Below are 19,745 nucleotides of genomic sequence, written 5' to 3'. Positions count from 1 at the left end.
TAGTTGAGTATCAATAGATACTATTCTTGAGCTTAGTATTTGAATGTCGGTGCTTGATCTTCTTCTTGCTTGTTGATTTGAAGTGTTAATCTTGCTGGGAACTGAGTTCAAACTCAGATAAGAGTGGCAGTGTGTGCCCTCAGTTGAAAGGAATGAGAAATTGAAGGAAAAATGAGCTTGCACCTTGATGGCTATGGCTTCCTAGATTAGGGTTTTGACCCAGGTCTGGTTTTTAACAGATATCTAGAGCTAGAGTTGATCATTTTGGAAACTTTTTTATGGAAATGTAGCTTACTCCATGCTCTACAAGAGCCCCATGATAATCGTCAAGATCGAGTACTGCAGTCCGCGTGTAGATCAACGAAACGTAACCAGGCGCAGATATGGCAGCAACGTCGAATTTCAGCAATGCCAGGCTTGTAGGTATCCAATGTCAGGCTTAGATGTGATAGGTAGAAGCTCCTTGAGTAGAAGAACAATACTCCTAAAGAAAGCACACTGAAATATTGCCTGGTTTGAGAGATATGAGACCTCAAAGTGAGGTATGTCCTGCAGGCCACAAACTGGGGCTATGGCAGCAACTGACAATAGTGACAATGCTGAGGTCCAAATAGCCAAATCTCATGGATTGATGTGATACAGGGAAGCTTTGTGAGGTGGAGAACAACTTTCCAGAAGGAAGTTCAGAGAGATTTGGTATGTGGAGTGAGATACATGAGCTTCAAGACTGCTGGCTATGGCTGCCACAAGGTCCAACTGAGATTTGAAGTTGAAACTGAAGATATGAGCTGAATGTGGGCTGGTTAAAGATCACCAGAGATGAAGGGAGACTAGAGATTCAGAGTGTGAGCTATGCCATGCCCAACTGGACTCTGATACCATGTTAAAAGATGTGGATCTAGGACATGACACAAGCTATGGTGGATCAAAGATGTAAACCAAGTTCATAATGACATGGACAAGTAGAGACAAACTATTACACAAGTGAATTAGGTTCCAAGATAGATTAGCTTGGACTCATAAACACAATCTTGTGTAGAATCGACAGTGACAAACACTTAACTGAAAGTACAAAGCATCATGATATTGTGTTCATTTCATAGTCAAGTACAATGCTTTATAGGCTTTGAGTTGTTCCACTCTCCTCACTGTGCATATGGGATTCAGGACAGCTCCTCTTGGAGCATACATCATTTGTCTATTTCTCAACATAGAGAACAGGGAAGAGAGGGTTCTAAACAAATAGGCTAGGCGACCTCTCTGCTTCACGATCCGCACCATAGTCTTCACAATAAACTCGCCACCATTCGAAGGAGTGGGGAGAAGGCTCCTTATCTGTATCATCAAAGCCATGAAACTAGTTGTAAGACATATTTAAAATCTTACAAGACACCCACAAGAAAATTGCATTTTGGCAGTAGACAGCCCCAAATCAGAAGGAAAGGGCTATAGGATCACAAGGAACTCAATGTAGAGGGTCCACCTAGGGGAGAAATACTGTCACCTACACAAAGAAGTTGTCACCTTCAAAAAGAAGGCTGCGTTTTCAGCAAAATGTTGATGTGGCACGGCCGCCTGGCAGTCTAGGGTGGTCTTCTCCACGAAAATCATCTATGTCTCTTTCTTGGGCGATGATACCATGTGAGAGTGTGCAATGGAAGAAGGAACACAAACATAGAGACAAAGGAACGGAGAGAGACTACAAGAAAAGAATAAAGAAATCTACATTGAACAAGGAAAGAATGTTGAATACAGAAGGACTGATGAGTCCCTGCACGCAGCCCGCAGGGTTAGTGAGGGCACCAAATCAGACTGATGATGACGGCAGCATCGAAGACGAAGATAACAGAGTCAGAGTGTACACCTGCCAAGGAAGGAGGAAGATGAATGAACGGTCTGCCAACTGAGTGGGGGAGGCTATAAATAAATTTGGCTGACTTGAAATCTGGGGTCAAAATATGGCCAACTAGCATTTAATGATGGTAAAATGCCATAAAATCTCAAAATTTTCCTGGAAAAGGTGGACAATGTCCGACAGGTAAGACAGGTTGACGAACACAAAAACTGCCCGAAAAATGCAGACAAAATCTCAACTGGAGGAGAAAATGCACTGAACGGCAATAAATTGGGTACTCTAGAATGAGCTACCTCCTCCATCAAAACAAGTGACAGACAGGTCAGAGCTCCTAAAGTCCTCATCTGAGGCTCACAAGCAGGAGATGACAAGGCATGACAAACATGAATGCTAACAGTTTTCTACTGCTGGAGGTCTGCCCTCACCATCTACTGCTGCTGCTAATTAGCCTCTTTCTGCTTGCTGCTGTCTAGGCAACCTCAATCTAGAGCCAATCGGCCTGCTTTCAGCCATATTTACTCTGCGTTTTGAGAACAGTAGCCTGAGTTTTTATTTTCTGCCTTAATTTAATCCTGTATGGCTGCATTTAATGCTTGGACAACCTGCGTTTTTGCTACAGCTGCCTATGTTTTCCTATTCCTGGTTTTGTGCAGGTTGGGCGATAGTATTTTCAGGCTTCTCTCAGTGATATTTAGTTGTAATCTTCCTTTTTTATCCTTTTTGGGCTGTGTTTGATGGGATTTTGCCTTCTTCTAGAAGTCGTTTTGTGATCAGCTCTCTATCGACTACATGTGAACTCATGGATCAGTGCAATTCTTGTTTCGTTCAGCTGTACTCTTTCTCTCTCTTCTCTTCTTTATTTTCTCATCCTATCCTCTCCAAATGGCACCTTCCTACCACTCTACTAATGCTAAACTTCATGGCCCTAATTATTTAACTTGGAGTGATGTCATGAAAGCATGGTTTGTGTACAAGCCATTACAGCACGAGTATTCTGCTCCTCAAATGTATCTCTAAAGAGGTTCTACTGACAATCACCTCTTGCACGACAACTTCAGTGTATGGGAGAAGCTTCAAATGTTGCACGAGGCTCCTTCAACCATGCATGCCATTACCCTCTATGGACAGCTATAGCAAATGAAGTTTGGGCCTAAGGATACTATCCAATCTTTCTTGCTTTGCGTTACACAAATATAGGATCAACTTGCACACATGCAATCTGCCCTTCCAAAGGTTCATCTTATGGGGACCGTGCTTTATAAGCTCCCTTCAGAGTTTGGAGTAGCCAATGCTTTGTAAACCCAAACATCATTAATACCAATCAACTTCACACATATGTCCTTAATGTTGCTTAGTGGCCCTCATGAGGTATTTGCACCTTCAAAGAGGGGTGACAAGAAGAAGTCGAAGGCCTAGTGCTATCACTGTGGTAAGAAGGGACATTTGCACAAGGACAGTAAGGAGTTAGCAACTTCAAGGAAGGAGGAGAAGAAGAAGCACGAAATTGACTTGACTTTTCCAACGAGTCATCGTCATCCTTCTCCGACTCCAACTCGGATGCTCCAACCAAGGCATGGAAAGGGTCATATTCTTCAGAGAAAGGGAAGGGGGTGGCTGCCCCTCCTCTTAATGCTTTCTAGTGTAGGTGATGCGATCATCCCTCATGACTCCTCAGTGCCAAAGAGATAGTGTAAGAGGGTGGTTAGGTGGGGCAAGTGAGCCTCATCTATACGGGTATACAAATGCAAAGGATCTACAAAAGGACTTCCCTTTTGTATCAATAGAAGTCTAGCAAGTTTGAAATCCTAGAGTTGGGAATGACATCTAGGTTCATGATGAGTTGTTTTATGATAGAGAGTGGGATTGGCTCCTCATTCGAGCTCATATGAGGGGACACTTTGGCGGTCTGGATGACAACAAGCTACAACTATCAAACCAAAAAGAATTTTGTAAATTCTTACTCTTCAACATACATCTTGCCAACTCCATGAGTGACCTATTCTTCCGTTGTGCTACTCTATTTTGTTGTAGGAGGTAAGGGACGGTGCATTAATGATGAACACCTCGCGATGCAAGATACTCTAAAAACTGTTTGGAAAGATATCCCCCCCACTCCCCCTATTGAGAAACCATTTCTTCATTTATTCACTTCAATTAGGGTTTTGCATTGACAGCCCCAAAAAGGACTAGTGCCTTCATTCTTGACATTTTTTAGTGGGCACCCACACACTGGTGTGCCACCCTAGATAGCCAAGGCCTATATATAGGCCACCTCTCCCCTCATTTATACACCACCATTCCACACATTCACTCTCTTCCACATTCTTCTCTCCTTTCTTCATCCTCTCCACTACCGGTCGCACCCCACGAGGAGGACATTATGGTTCATGGCTTCTGTATCTATCTCCACTTGGCGTTCTACTACCACATTTTGCTATCGTGTTCTACTGTGGCGTTTTACTGCTGCATTCTATTGCGGCATTCTACTACTGTGTTTTGTGACCGAGCCCACTTCCCAACATGTGAGGACTGCGTTTTGCTCCCTCGATTACAGGTGATCATCTTCTTCATCCCTGACGGCATCAAATGGGATTCTCAACAAGCTACTAATCATATGTATCAAAACGATAGAGGCCCTTAGTAAGGGTGGATGTCAAGATAATGAAAGAAGAATCATGATCATCGTATACCGCACATTAGGGCCATCAATTATGACACAAAACCTTGAAGTTACAATGGCTGAAATAGAAATAAAATTCTTCTTGATGCTAGGCACATAGAGAACATCGTGCAATGTCAAAGGAGTACCCAAAACAAAGAGAACTTGCACATAACCAATGCCTTTGACTGCATAAGAGGCATTGTTGACACACGACTGTGACCCCCTTAGGTACATGAGAGAGGAAAATAATGATCGGCAAGAGGTGGCGTGCTTGGATGCACCATTGTTGAAATACCAAGTAGAAGCCACATCAATGAGAAAAACAAGTATCATGAATAGAAGGATTATGCAAACATTGAATGAAAACAGTATAATCCTTAAATTGAGTATAGTTCACAATCTCATGTGTGAGAGCAAGATCAGACTTTTTCGTTGCCGATGCAACGCACATTCAACAGTTAATAATGTCATGCCCCATCTTTCGGCAATAATTACACCTCTTGGGTTTGTTGACTGTACCCTTTGAAAGGTTGGATGAGAGGATAGACCAGGATGGAAGGACGTCTTTGATGGCAATGGCATGGAAGTAGAAGGATGACCAACACGAGGATTTGCTGATTTTTGACCAGTATGCTTGTTTTTACTTTCGGTTTGGACTTGATGCAAGCTGATCCCATGCATCATTGCCTATCTTGCATGATCACATGTGTGGAATGATAGCTCTCTTCACGGATTTAAGGCATGCACTTGGGCATCACGGCCATCCCATCAAATTTGATCGAGTAGGAGGCAATGTGAAAGAGGAAGATCTTTCGGCATCATGAGAGCCACCACTTGACATGGAGGCAAGAGGTGGTGCAAGTGTTAGAAAAGCCGGCCTTCACTTGGTGCCATTTACAATATGCCATAAATTCTTTGTGACTAAAACATGTCACATCATATATACCCATATAGGATAATTGGTGCTATTGGCTGATGGTCACAAGCCATGGTGATGGCAAAGAAGGTAAGTGGCTCTGATACCACTATTGGCCAAAGTGTGGAGTAATTGCGTGATTAATTAAATAAAGAATGAATGAGAATGAAAGAATTAATCCATGCACAATTACACTCAATCACAAATGAGAAGAGATGTATTAATGAGTGAGTGAGAGAATACGACACAAGGGGATCACAATGAGAATGCCACACTTACATGCTAATGGCACAAAGTGTCATAGGACACCCTAACTGAAACCCTAACCCTAGTGCACTTAGTGCCTGGGACACCATAGTGTACTTAGTGCCTTGGACACAAGGGGCCAAACTGTATATAATGACAGTTTAAATGCCTATAAAGCCCGGATCATGGATCAAAGAGCATCAACACATAGCCCATGCAATGGCCTACAACTACAATATCGTTGGCTGCTCCAAAGTGTCCATGCTGCTGTTCTACATCAAAAAACAACAAACTCTGCTGCTCATGGACTGCTGCTACATCCAAGACACAGATATTCCTCATCATCAACATCCAGGGACCAAAACACAATAAAAATTTCTCACAGTTCAGTACCCTACGTTTGAGTGTTAGTTGGCTCGCACATTCAGGATCCATCTGAGTCAAGATACATTCCAACCTGTTGTTCATGGTTTCTTCAACTACCTTTGGCATGCACAGCCCAGACCACCTCTTTGAGAGTCCCAACTCTCTAACCCCTGTACTCCACTCAGCCCAAACCACCACTGCAGTAACTCTGACCCCTGCATGCCCTACCACCACTTTCTATTTTGAACTTTCACCTTCAACAGCAGTTTGCTCCTATTCTACCACATTGTGGCTCATTTAGGTGCTTGTACAAATTCATTCATTTTCATCATCACAGTGTCTTTTCTTTATGATAAATATCATCAGCATTCATTTGTTATTGGTTCATTCATTCTTTGGGCACCTGATTATAGCCCACTGACTTGCACATGACATCAAATTCTCACATCCCCTACTGATGGCCACCTACAAACACCCTGAATGTCAGTAGCCATTGCTACAGTCACTGCAATGGCATCATCCCAACTACACAAAAGGCAAAGAGAACCTCCAACCTTCTACCAAGACTTTGAGCTCTAACTGGCAGATATGAGAAAGGAAGATTTGCACCAGAAATTGTTGGGCTGCCTCTGCCACAAATGGGAAATTTGTGGAAGAATGATCCAAGTTTAAGTATTATCGTACGCACATTAGTCCAGAGAAAGGAAGAACCACTTCTTTTCCACAGACAATAAACACTGCTCTACATCAACATTAATGCTTAGGTAGCATACTCTATGAAGAGCAGGGGGTGAGTGCAATGTGATATGCAAGCCATTGATTGAATAGCATATACTCTTAGATGTCCTATTTATGCACAAAGTCCAGTCCAGTACTGGAGTTCATAAGTGCATCTCAGTTATAAAATATGGCAGTTTTGGGGCTGGCCTGCACAAGGATACCTGGACTCTATGGTCCTATTGAGCCAACAGTCCTTCTAGGGCCTTCATACTACAACCATCAAATCCGACATAAAGGTCCAAACAACCTCTTACAGCAAAAGTATTGCTATGTGGCCACTGCAGTCATCCAATAGCTGCCATATTTCAACAATTGCATTTTTTATTAGAAGAAGCAAGTTTGGAGTATGTACAAAATTGCATGGTAGAGTGGTAAGCCAGCAAACCATAAGGACAGTTGCCAACTTGGTTACTCTGGGGTTCCAATGGCAACTAAGCAGATATTATTGATTTGCTTACCTTGCATGTTCATGGCACAGATCATCCTCGTCAATAGATGTTATCTTGTGCACATTCAACACAACAAGGAAATTTTGAAAATTCAGCATATCTATATAGCATTACAAGTTTTACATGATATCACTTACTTGCATCACCATCCTTTTCAAGGTTACTAGCTTTACCAAAACCTAGAATTTAGGGGCCGGGCACTTCAACAGGCATTTATATGACAATGTTAATCTCTAGCTGTGTAAATATGATATGGAAGATTTATATACACATTCAGTATTCTATGCAACAGAAGCAAGTAAAATCCACAAAATTGTTGCATAAGCTGCAAAAAGGGAGTTGAATGTATACAAACCATTATGGACATCGGAACTTGCAGCACCTGTTGCATCTGATATGACTATTATGGATGGGTAGTCCAGTGCAACGGCATCAAAGACAGTCTGTCTGATGCAATTTGGGGTTTGAACACCTGAAAGTAAACAACAAGCTGAGTTGGAAATAATCCCAGCATCAATAAGAGCTTCAGTTAGCAAGAGATCTGATGAATATATTGTACCGACAACAATCACATTACAGATCCCAACGCGCTGCAAAAGTGAGTGCAAATTTGTCCCAAAGAAGGCACTAAATCTGTATTTGACAACAATGTGGTCATCAGGCTGAGGTTCAAGGCCATCGACTATTGCAGCTCCTTTTGTTCCCTTCACTGTAGGGCCCACTTCCCCTGCTAGGTAATGATGCTGGCGGAAAAGCTCCACATCTCTCCCGCTAATATGGTGTTCACGGACTACCTGCACATTTTATGATACAACTTAAGAAAACTTTACTTTTTCAGGATTGAAGTAAACTAATTGACTCTACGTATCATAATAATGACCCAAAGACTTAGCACATGCAATATTATGTGGCAACTTTGCACTGTGTTATCAAAGAGCAGCAAACAAATCAAATACTCAAGAGACTGCATAGGTAAGCAAGCGTAACCTTTGTCATCACATATTTGAGAACAATCCACCCACCGTTTTTTGTGTGCACACCCATCCAACCTAATGCCTATTGACTTCTTGCATGCAAGAGAACTAAACATATGCATTCTAAAAATTCTCATTCCTCTACCATCTGAACTCAGAAATCAGCATTTGAAGAGTTGTTTTCAGGGTTTTGGGGTGCTCCAGAGCTGTTGGCAGTGTACCGACAATAGGTCAAGGTCTGCATATAGAAATGCAGCTCAACATCTATGATACCATCTTCTTGCTAAATCAGTAAATACTGTTTTTCAGGCCTCTGATGGCAGTGATTAGATGGCTCAGACTTATGCACATGCAACCTCAAAGAATTCTGTTGGAGTGTGGTGGGCTCAATACGGGTTGGGAGAGAAAGGGAGTAGTTTAGAAGATAACAAGACCATGGTGTTCAACTAAAAAATGCATTACGAACTTAAACCATTTAATCAGCTGTTTAAAACAGCCCCAAAATAAGTTATTACCAAACTTTTCTTAAGAGTGCTATGTCCCGTAAGCCAAACCCTAATTTGTGATGTCCTATGAGGACAGATCCCAAGTACTATAACTGCCCAGCTGGAGCTGAAAGAATGCTGAGAATGGAAGGGCAGCAGGCTGGTGCAGCAGTCTAGAGGCTGAATGTAGCAGTATACCACCTGGAAGATGGAAAAAGTTGATAAACAGGCATCAGCTGAGGAATGGCCTGAACTGCCAAAACTGGCTGCAAACTAATGTTGATGTGGAGCTGATCAGCAGGGCAGCCAGCTGGGGCTGAAAATGCAGTTGTTTAGGGCACCAATGGCAATGGACAAACGCCAAGTGAGGGCTGCAGTCGATGGTGGCTGGACAGTAGATGGATGTTGGCTGCAAGCTGAAAATTGTGCCCCAACAATGTGAGAGAGAGTGTGGACTGATGTGACTTACAAAACAAGGGTGAGATTGGAGGAACGTCAATGGCACGCCTCTACCTGCGGTCACCTACCTGACCAGTGCGCCCTGCATTCGTGTGCCCTAGGGGCTGCTGCCCCACTCCTCTGGTCCCTGCCGTTCCCAGGTTTGTCTGTGTGCCCCGTGGGCCTGGGCCCTCTGTCCCACACCTGCCTGCCCCTTTTACCCTACCTGTCGCCTGTGACTTCAACAAACAGGCTAGGCGGAGAGAGAGAGAGAGAGAGAGAGAGAGAGAGAGAGAGAGAGAGTTTTGAGAGAGAGAGGGCGTGTCTAGAGAGAATACCAGGAGGAGAATCGCCAGTCTGAACTATGCGTAGTCTGTGCACTCCCTTTCCTGCATCCACCTCTTCACCAGCCTGCTGCATCACATCCCTGTTGCCCTGTGCCTGCGCCGTGCAGGAGTTGCCTGCGACTACGACCGCTGTCAGACAGAGCTGGGCGTCGACCTTCAAGCTGCTGCGGGATTTGGTGCCATCTGCGCTGGGTGCCACCCTGCAATCCTGCGACCTGGAGGCAGAGAAAGAACAGACCTGCACAGCCCTAAACAGCTCTGCTGTTCATTTGGTTCTAGCTACTGACACAATGATCTGTGGTTCAACTGATATGCGACCTCAGCAGTAAGAGAGACAGGTGAGTTTTGATATGGCAAACATGCAGGAATCAAATGGCATTGATGTGGCTTTTCTCGATCAGCATATAGGACATGGGGATGATAAAGATTCGGCAGAGTCAGATGGTGCCTCTTTGGCTGAGGATTCAGGGCATTTGATAGATCATAGAAGGTGATGAGATGGAAAAACGCTGTAGGATGTCAGTTGATGAACAGGTTTGATGTGCTCCGACTTTGCTTCAGCAAGATGTTCATGTTCCTTGCTCACAGACTGATGGGTCTCTTCAATTTATGCTTGCCACTGCCAACAATCTTATGTCAGATTATGTTCATGCCAATGAGGGTAAAGCAAGCTCTTTACCGGAAGGGGATCACCTGGCTGCTGTCATGGGAATTGACTTGGTTTTACAGCAGATTGTTGCTTTCCATGAGAGAGCAGCCATCTTTTATTTTACGGAAAGGATTCCTTTGATTACTAAGATCCATACTTGGTTGCAGTCCATGCTTGTCAGTATTGATGTGTGTCAAGATGATGTCTCAGGGCAAGTGCAGATCCCTCTAGTTGAAGAGATTTATGATTGACCAAGAGGGCTTTTTGAAGTTCTTTTTCGTACCCCAAATGCGCGTGCATGCATTATGCAACGTATTCCTTTGTTCATGGATGCTCAGCGGGTACATATGCTCCTATGGAGGCCTATGGCTGAGTTTCAGGAGGTGCTTAGGCAAGCATGCCCTATCTAGGTGGAGGTGGTTGATTTTCCTGCACATCTTTGGCAGCTTCTTCATTTGGTTTTGAGAAACCTTGGTGAGGTGTTGGTTGAGCCCCGGTTGGCCTCCCTCAATAGGAATAGGCTTGTATGCTTGGGACACAGGGAAACCTCGGCCAACCAAAATTAGTTTTGAGATCCCTAGGATGCAAACATTGGTTTATGAGCTTAAATGGGGCACATTTGCTGGACACTGTTTTAGATGTGGTCAATTGGGCCATTCTATTTCCGAATGTGATAGAAGCCCTGAGGTATTGCAGTGTTCTTTGGATCCTGATATGGATATGCAAGAGCATGCTCCTCAGCAGATGGCTTAGCAACAAGAGAATTTTCTTGTGCCTCTTACCCTACATGGACATGATAATGGAAATAAGGATGTCTCCCAAGTTGATATTGAGCATGCATCGCACTCAGTTGCTCAGAATTTGCCTCCTCAAGAAGATTCTTGGGTCTTTGTGGTAGACGTAATGCTAGACAGGAATCTCGTTCGACTCCTATTCACCCATCTCCTCAACCAATTACTCAGACTTTTCAACGCAGGGGTTAGGGTTTTATATGAAACCTCAATCTTCGCGTGTACCTGTAGTTGGTGTGGATGATAAAAGGGCTTCTGATTCTACTTTGCATTTTGACGCGAGGGCGGATCTTGTAGATGTGCTCCGTAGTGAGATGGAGAGATTTCAAGCTACGAAAGCTATGGATGTTAAAGGGAAAGGGAAAGTGGTGACTCAGTAGTTTTTTCTTGTTGGTTTACATTGAGACTTGCTTTATGGAATGTTAAAAGGTATTTCTTCCTGCAGTAAGCAGTATCGGTTGTGGAAAATTGCGTTAGCTGGTAATTGGGATGTTTTTTGTGATGTGGAGCACAAACAACATACTTTGGCAGGATCTTCTCATGTATACAAGGATTATACAGTGTTTTTCAATGGTCAAGCTCCACAGAAATCTGGAGTTATGTTGGCCGTTATATCTTCCCTACAACCTTCCTTGGTTTCTCAGAACTCTCACAGCAAATTTATAATGCTTGAAATCATATATGATGGGGAGGTTTTTATGGCTGGTGGTCGTGTATGCTCCTTCTACTACTCGAGAATGCCGTCAGCTTTGGGATGACTTGCACTGCCTTTCCATGGCTCGTCAAGGTTTTGTTATGGGTGATTTTAATGCATGTGTATCTACAGATCAGGCAAGTTCACCGCATTCGATCATGGATGGTTTTAAGTGACAGGCTTGGGATGCACTGGAAACTGTGTCTTTGAAACAGGACATGTGGTCCTGGTTGCATCCTTCACATTCTGGATATACTTATCGTTCTCTTTAGCATCCAAACACCAGGGCACGACTTGATAGGAATAATATTTGTTAGAGTGATTCTTTTCTCCAACGGTCATTGATATGTGGGTGGAGCGACAACATGTCTTGTCAGATCACTATCCTTTGGTGTTGGATTTGACACACAGGCCTATTCATGCCTTTAAGGCTCTGCTTGCTCATTTGCCTCTTCATTTCAACCAATCTTTTCTGCTGCAAAATCAGTTTTTGGAATGGATCCAGCAATTGATTGCTTCTTTTAGCTCAAGGGTCCTATCTCAAGGGATGGAAGCACGGGCTGTTTTTAGGGACAATACAAGAGAGTTGTCCCGTCAGATATGGTATTCAACATGCTTCTTCTTTTCAAGCTGAATTGCAGCATTCACAAACTTTGTTGGCTCACTCCTTGTCTCTATGTCAGTCAGGGGATACGACTAATGACTTGCTCACATGCATTGAATGGTTGAAACGTAGAGTTCAATCTCTTCAAGAGGAGGAGGAATATGCTAAATACAAATTGTTAACCCGAACGGAAGCCTTGTAAGATAATAATTATCAATCTCACTAGTTTTTTACTCGATTACGGCAAAAATACACTCGGGAAAATATTGTGTGTTTGTTAAATGAGCAAGGTGTTATGGTGATTGATCCTACTTCCATCATCCAAATGTGTGTTGCTTATTATAAATCTCTATTGGGACCACAAGAAATTCTTTCAAATGTTGTTCACTCTGCTCGTCAATACATTTACAATTTGGTTAGTAATCAGGTTAAGCCTGAATGGGTTCATTTGATGGAAGTTGATATCATAAAGGCTGAAGTGGAGGATGTGTTGTCCCATTTACCACGAAGGAAAAGCCCTCATTGGGATGGGCTTCCTAATGAGCTTTTTTCGGCCCATATTGAGCAGCTTAAGGACCCATTAACTCACCTGTGTCAGCAAGTTTGAACTTTTTGTAGGATGCCTTCAGACTGGAAGATTGTTGTGATTCAGTTACTGCCTAAGGTTTCTTCTCCGACCTCTTTGAAACAATGGAGCCCAATTTCTATCACCTTGTATAAAATATTCTCTAAAATTATTGCAAATAGATTGCAGAAACTATTTCCGCACTTGGTTCATCCACGGCAATATGGTTTCATTAAGGGACAGAATATATTGCATAACATTTTGAATGTTCAACTTGAGATTGATTATGCCAAAGCCTCAGGCCAACAGGTTTTTTATGCTTCAACTTGATCTTGAAAAGGCATTTGATCATGTCAGCTGGTCCTTCTTGTGGCAGCTGATGTCCACCATGGGATTTGGTTCTCGCATGACTTCCCTTGTTGATACCATTAGTCAGGGTGTTGTGGCTCCTATTGCACTTAATGGAGGGATCAAAGATGAAATTGCCCTGTCTCAGTCTCTTCAGCAAGGCTATCCTCTCAATCCTTTGCTATTCGCTTTGGTCACTCACCCGATGCTCTCATTGTTCGATAAGTTGGCTAATCAAGGTGAGATTGTTGGTTTGTCTCTTCCCGGTCGTACCCAACTTTTGGGTCAATATTTGGCTAATGATTCTTTTATGTTTCTAAAGGCTGATCGTACTAATGTTAATCAGGCAATGGCTACGTGAAATCTCTTTGCTTTAGCATCGGGACTTCATATCAATACTCAAAAGTCTACGTTGCTTTCTTGTACGGAGAGAGATTTGAAAGTTTTGGATTAGCAAGGAGTTGTGATTTCTAAAGGAGATATTACCCGACACTGGGTTATCCTACTGGTGTGGATGTACCCCCCCCCCCACCTTGCTTGATTGGATGTACATGATCGGTTCATGTACTGAAAATCTCAAGGCTGGCCTCTTCATGTGAGACTTAAAGTTGCTCAGTGCATCATGATCAATATGGTCTCGTTTTTCCTACCACTACTTCCTTGGACTAAGAAGTCTCTTTTGAAATTGGTTCAACCTATTCACTTTATGTTGTGGAAAAAGAAAGGGAATCATTTGGGCTAGGTGTCGATTTCGTGGCAGCATGTGACTATACCTAAAAGGATGGGGGAAGCAGTATTATTGGATGTTAATTTCCATATGGTTGCTTTGAGACTCGCATTTTTGTAGGCACTATGTGTACAGAGTCATCCCTAGTTAGATATTGCAAAATTTTTCATAGAAAAGATTGGCATCTCTCATGGTAGCACAGTTATTCAAGTTTCTTGGTGGCATGTGCTTAACTCTACGAGGCCTATTAAGGTCTCCCAATCATTTCTCCTTTCTCATTTGATTGCATCCTAGCAGGAGATGTTATGTTTTGCAGTTTGGCACCCTCCTGATCTTCGTAAGGAGGAGAATTCGTTACAAGAAGTGCTAGCTACCTCCAAGTTGTTGGATTGGCCTAATAAAGATTTGCTGCGAGAGAACTTTAATCGCATGGCTCATTTGGGGGTTCCAAATAGTCCATGATGGTGTTATTCCTGGGCAGCCCCGTCTTTATTCTTTCTGGCATATTCGTCAGCACTTTCGGATGCCTCGTGGTGGCAAGAAAACTCCTCCAACTCTTGAAGTCAAAGGTTCCTTATCAGGGTAAAGTATTCATGTGGAGGTTGCTTATTGGGGGCCTTCCAACTAGGGATGTATTGCGTGCTCACAAGATCTCTCGAGGTCACTGTATATTTTGCACTACATGTGACAAGTCATTGCTTCATCTCTTTGTCTCTTACCCTGTTGCTTGACAAATTTGGAGCTTTGTCTCCTGTGTGTGGTTCTCGGTGACTCGGCAACGAATTTCAGCCCGTTCGTGGATTATGGGAAGGATGACTTCTATGTCTGCTTTGCAATTGGATTATTCTTGCCTCTTCCATTTCCTTAGATGGACAGCTCTGTGGCATATTTGGCGTACTCGAAATGCCGTTATTTTTTATTCGACCTCGAGCATCCGTCCTACGGCTTCAATTGATCCGGTTTTTCCAGACATTCCTGCTCCTTGATTGGATATTGTTCGCTCCACACCAACTGTCATTTCCGTGTCATGTTTGCGTGCTAAAGTCTTGGTGATTTGTGTTTGCTCTTTTTCTTAGCTGACTTGATGGTCTGATGTAAATATTGCTACTTAATTCAATTATATTCACGGAAAAAAAAACAAGGATGAGATTGAATGGTGGGCAGCCTACTATTTATAGATGAGTGGATCCTCCCAAATTAGGGTTTTGCTTATGGGACACAAAAACTCACTAGGACTGCACTTCTTTTTAATGAAAGTTTTGGTAATTACATGTTTTGGGGCTGTTTCCATAGTTGCCTCCATATATAGTAGGTAGTGTGTACTTGTTTGTACCGCACAATTCATACCATGCTTATTCACACGAATCCGAATGAAAAACAGGCACATTTCAGCCATCGCGTTTGGACGCGTTCCCACGTGACTGTCCACACATTTTGACTGTGCGTTTTCTGCCCATTGTTGCCTACGTGGCACTTTTGGCCTTCCTCCCCCTTGGACAGCACGATCCACCCCCTTTTCCAGCTTTGCACACCTCCCCCAACCCCCTTGGATTCCAACCAGCTTGTCACACTGACTGTTCGACTTCACACACTTGAAGGTCCAGCCTTGGCCTTTGGATTGTGTCATTTCACGCCTTCAACCTTGGATTCGAGCCATGATCCATCTATGCTATTGGGTCTTGGATCCCTTCTCCCGCATCTTTTCTAGTCTATAAAAGGTGCTCCTCCCCTCCATCCTTTCACACCAAATCAGCAAGCATTCTCATCTCCCTCTCCTAAGCATCACTTGAATCTTGGCAATCAAGCTTTCACTCTCTCCTCTTCCCCCCACCCCCTCCATCTTCAAGCATCAATCTATCAAGCCTCTCCCGCCCCCTCTCTCTAACTTTCAAGCCTCTCTCTCTCCCTCTCTCTCTCTCCTCTCCCCCACCCAAACTTCCAAGCTTGAAGCCACCATCGGCATTATGAATCATGAGAAGCATGAGGCCTTCAATTTGCACACCACTGTGTGGATAGGGACACGAAGAAGTCCAACTCCCACCATTGGACGTGCAAGTATTGCAGGAAGTGCTACATAAGTGGTGCAACCTGACTTCTCCAACATCTTTTCAAGACCGGGGGCAAGTTGCTCCATGCAAGGAATTCCCTCAAAGCATTGCAAACAAGATTCTTATCTAGAGGAGAGGGGGATCCAATAAAGGAGAAGGAGAAAGTGGCACATCAACACCAACACCTATGGCTACTCATGAGGAAGCCTTGAATGTAGGCTTATCTTCGACCAATGCCTCCACCATTGGTGGACCGACTTCACATTTGCATTCAACTTTGGCAAAAGACAAAGAGTGGAGGCTCATATGGCACCGAAGATGCAATCTTCTCTCTCTAGCCCTTGATCATGTAGGGGCTAGATGGTTAGAGATTGATGCAACAATCCCACAAGAGTCACTTGCCCCTCCCCACTATGTGCCTATGCAATCAAGCCATGACTAGGCAACCCAATTTTCACCAATAGTAGGCATCCTAGTGCAGGTAGCAAGTGGTGTCAAAGGCGCTCCCCAAACACCATCATGCAAGAGGGTGGCTAATTAGCACTAGGCACAAGGTAGTAGCACTTTGCTTTCCCCAACCTTCCTCAGAGGAGGATCCGAGTTATGGGACTTGAAGGGAAGTTGTGCCAACTTGACCCACACATTGCTTGGTCAAATATTCAAGAGTGGTGACTATGAATTTGGGAGAACAAGGCCTTAGACGAGCCAGATTAGAATCCAAGAGAGTGGAGCCTGCCTCATCAATTTCACAAAAGCTGGTGAGTTTCTTTGCTTGTAAGCTATATAGCACATTAACAAGCACATCTTGATGCAAGATGATATGGACTAGGCTCCATCATGTAACAAACACCAGACACAGCATAGCATCACCAACCCATTCAAACACACTTTCTAGTAACACCTTTGGGATAGATGGTGGCCAAGGAGGGTCTCATCCTTCCTATAGTTAGTGGCAAATGGGGGTCTTACAATTGGCTAAGCTACGACAAGACGGAATCTACCACTATTGCCCACAGCAACACCTACAAACTTTGAAGCATTGCCTATGGGCTTATAAGGCAGCATAGCTGCTCCAGAGAGGAGAATGTAGGATACTCCATCGAGTAGAGCCCAAACCTAAGTGTGTCACCCGTGACCTAAGGTGCTTTCTGCTGGCAATCTGTCAATGAAGGATGTCACCTACTCTACAAGGCGGAGATGCATGGCATGATCTTTATCATCAAGGCCAGCTCATGTGAAGTTGTGGGCCTGGAGGCTCTAGCCAACTACCAAGTACTCGAGCTTACAACGTCACAATCTAATGCATGGGAGATTATTGGCAGTCTCACAAGGTGGCATGTTTGGAAGGCCTGCAACCAATTGGTATTCAATAGCGAATATCGGTGTATGCCACTTTGGCAGAGTCTAGTCATCCATCATTCACTCCCTCAAAGGCCTTGGGAGTGGCTTTAGGGGAAACCTGGCATCAATGAGGAGCTTTGGAAGTAGTTCCTTCACATTTGAGGTTGCCATAGCTTGTTTTCCACATGAGGATGGTAAACCCCAATGGAGTTACACTCCTCCATGGTTTCTTTCCCCATCCCTCCCAAACTACCCCAAGAGGCTTGTATATATGTGATTTGATTTGCACCCAGCTCTAGCTAGATTGTTGAGTATTTGTACTTCATTGTATTTTCTTTGGAGTGTGATATAATTAGTCACACCTTTTTTCACAAAAATAAAAGTGAATCCAACTAAATCTTCGTAGTGAAAGCATATGCACTTCCACCACTTTTGCACACATGCCATCACCATCATCAAGAAGATTTGCATTGTCCCTCCTCTATCATGTGAACTTGTCACTGCTTCATTTGCACTACAAGAAATTGTTTGTACTTTGCTTTCATTGACTGAGGAATTCTACACAAATTTTCATCATCAATTGCTTTGTTTGCCAAGTGAAGTCATTGTGGAACTGCCCAAACATTTCAGCAAATTCTTCATAGCAAAGTTTCCCCAAAGAGGCTGATCACTTGAGACCACCAAGCAGTCGTATTCAAGACTATCTATGCGTGGCAAGCCAATAATTCTCTCACCATAGCTTTGGAGACTAACACAAGACAATATATAGCTGACTAAGTTATCCAAGACCTGGATAAAAATCATCAGGCAGGTCAAGATCAAGGCTCGAAAAGGACAGACTAAGAAAGAATATTTTCACTCTCTTTTTGAAACATGCATTACATCAGATTCAAAAAAATGGCTCAAAGATTTTCATTAGATAGCATCCAAATTAGCACCCAAGCAATTGAGCCACTTCTGCTAACAGTATGATCATGTCTACTTGTGAGTCCCTTCACTAAGTTGATAGGAAACATTCAAAGCTCTGTCCTAGTTCCTGATTTTGTGTAGTGACCACTTCTGTCTACTCCACCAGCTCAATTTAGGCCACCTAGTTTTGAGTTTATTATCTATATGTAGATGTTTCACTTGTCTACCAATAACAGCTTTTTGCAACATAGGAACTCAAATGTTTTGCTCCACTAGTTGACAATTCTCTTGTTTTGAGAACATTGGGCTAGCATCATACAATAATTCATAGAAGGTGACCATACCTATTTCTGGATGCTTCATGAAAACCTGAAATATTAGAGCAGAGTTGCAATGAGTTCAGCATATATGAGTCATAATAGCTACAAAAAGAGGCCTACCCAAACAATCAGTGAACCTTTCTGGCGAGCAAACGAGACAGCCTGTTGGACTGCAGATACAACAGCGGCACCCCCCTTCACATGCATGGGTCCACCAGGAAGAATGAAATCGTTCTGAACAAGATCACCACATCAAATTAGTGCTACTATGCATGAGTCAGTAGCAATAGCCCTCATAAAATCATCGCATCAAACTACTGCTACTGCACATGCAATTAAGAGAGCATTGATGTCTAACAGTCCTCACAAAACCAGGAGTAATGCAAACAGTCCTCGAAATGTGGCCGCATGTAATTTGTGCAACTGCGCATGAGATGACCACCAATGCAAGCAGTCCTCATAAAACCAGGTAGAGTGCAAGCATTCTTGATAAACCACCACATTAAACTAGCGCTATTCTACATCAGAGGAAGAAACCAATGATGCACACAGTCTTCAGTGATACTGTGCAGAGATGAAGAACCACTGATGGAAATATCTTCGTGAAACAGAAGTATAATGCAATGCAATAGATCCTTATAAAACACTAGATCAATTGAGTGCTACTTGCATAAGATTTCTTATGATGCATATGATGATTTCCCACTGCAAATGTTAACTGTTTCTCGAAAGAATTACAAGCAAGCTGAATTAAACCTGCATGTCGATGACAAGGAGAGCGCTCTTCTGCCAATACGTCGATGAGTCTTTACCTCCAATGCTGGTCGTCATGGCAGTCAGTGTTCAGTAAGAACTGGTGATTAGTATCAAGCAAATGGCAACGAAGTTCTGTTAATATATCTACAGCATTAATGGCAACAAAGAGTAAGGTTAATGTCGAGCCGATTGCAAAGATTTGGGGAAAATTTTATATTCGTTAAGAGAGGTCTTAAAATCAGCAAAAATCCCAATGGGTGGGTATGCGTGTGTGTCTTTTGTTTTGTTTTGTTTTGTGAGTAGGGTATGCACAACTAGGTCACGCAAAGGCTATCACAAGGTCAAACCCTTAAGCCTCTAGTTTTGTCACACTATGCTGCTTATTTCCACTTCTTCAGTTGATATCTCTAGGGAGACCAGCATTACATTGGCAAGGATAGGCATGCATGTGTGCATGAGGATATAAAAGTTCATG

The 19,745-nt window shown here is 43.2% G+C and overlaps 1 protein-coding gene across 3 annotated transcripts in view; it reads right to left on the bottom strand.

Moving 5' to 3' along the window:
- LOC148036297 (Isochorismatase family protein) overlaps nt 1-19,535 on the bottom strand; it is a 50,018-nt gene extending 30,483 nt beyond the window's left edge. Inside the window, exons 1-4 of one of the 3 annotated variants that reach the window (XM_087679128.1) lie at nt 19,271-19,535; nt 18,635-18,748; nt 7,852-8,068; nt 7,630-7,746 (exon numbers count right to left, since the gene is read on the bottom strand). In XM_087679128.1, the coding sequence (XP_087535254.1) occupies nt 7,630-7,746; nt 7,852-8,068; nt 18,635-18,748; nt 19,271-19,345 (523 nt within the window). In that variant the 5' untranslated portion in view covers nt 19,346-19,535. Of the gene's footprint in view, nt 1-7,629; nt 7,747-7,833; nt 8,069-18,634; nt 18,749-19,270 lie in introns of all 3 variants that reach the window. The other 2 variants (XM_087679129.1, XM_087679126.1) reach the window with 2 other exon arrangements.
- Between the last annotated feature and the right edge of the window lie 210 nt (nt 19,536-19,745).

Source organism: Lygodium microphyllum, chromosome 5, assembly GCF_053477565.2.
Source record: "Lygodium microphyllum isolate KBCC chromosome 5, Lygodium_microphyllum_v1.1.10, whole genome shotgun sequence".
In the NCBI taxonomy this organism is placed as follows: domain Eukaryota; kingdom Viridiplantae; phylum Streptophyta; class Polypodiopsida; order Schizaeales; family Lygodiaceae; genus Lygodium; species Lygodium microphyllum.
The sequence above is the reverse complement of the archived record's forward strand: the minus strand, read 5'-3'. Positions and strand labels throughout refer to the sequence as shown.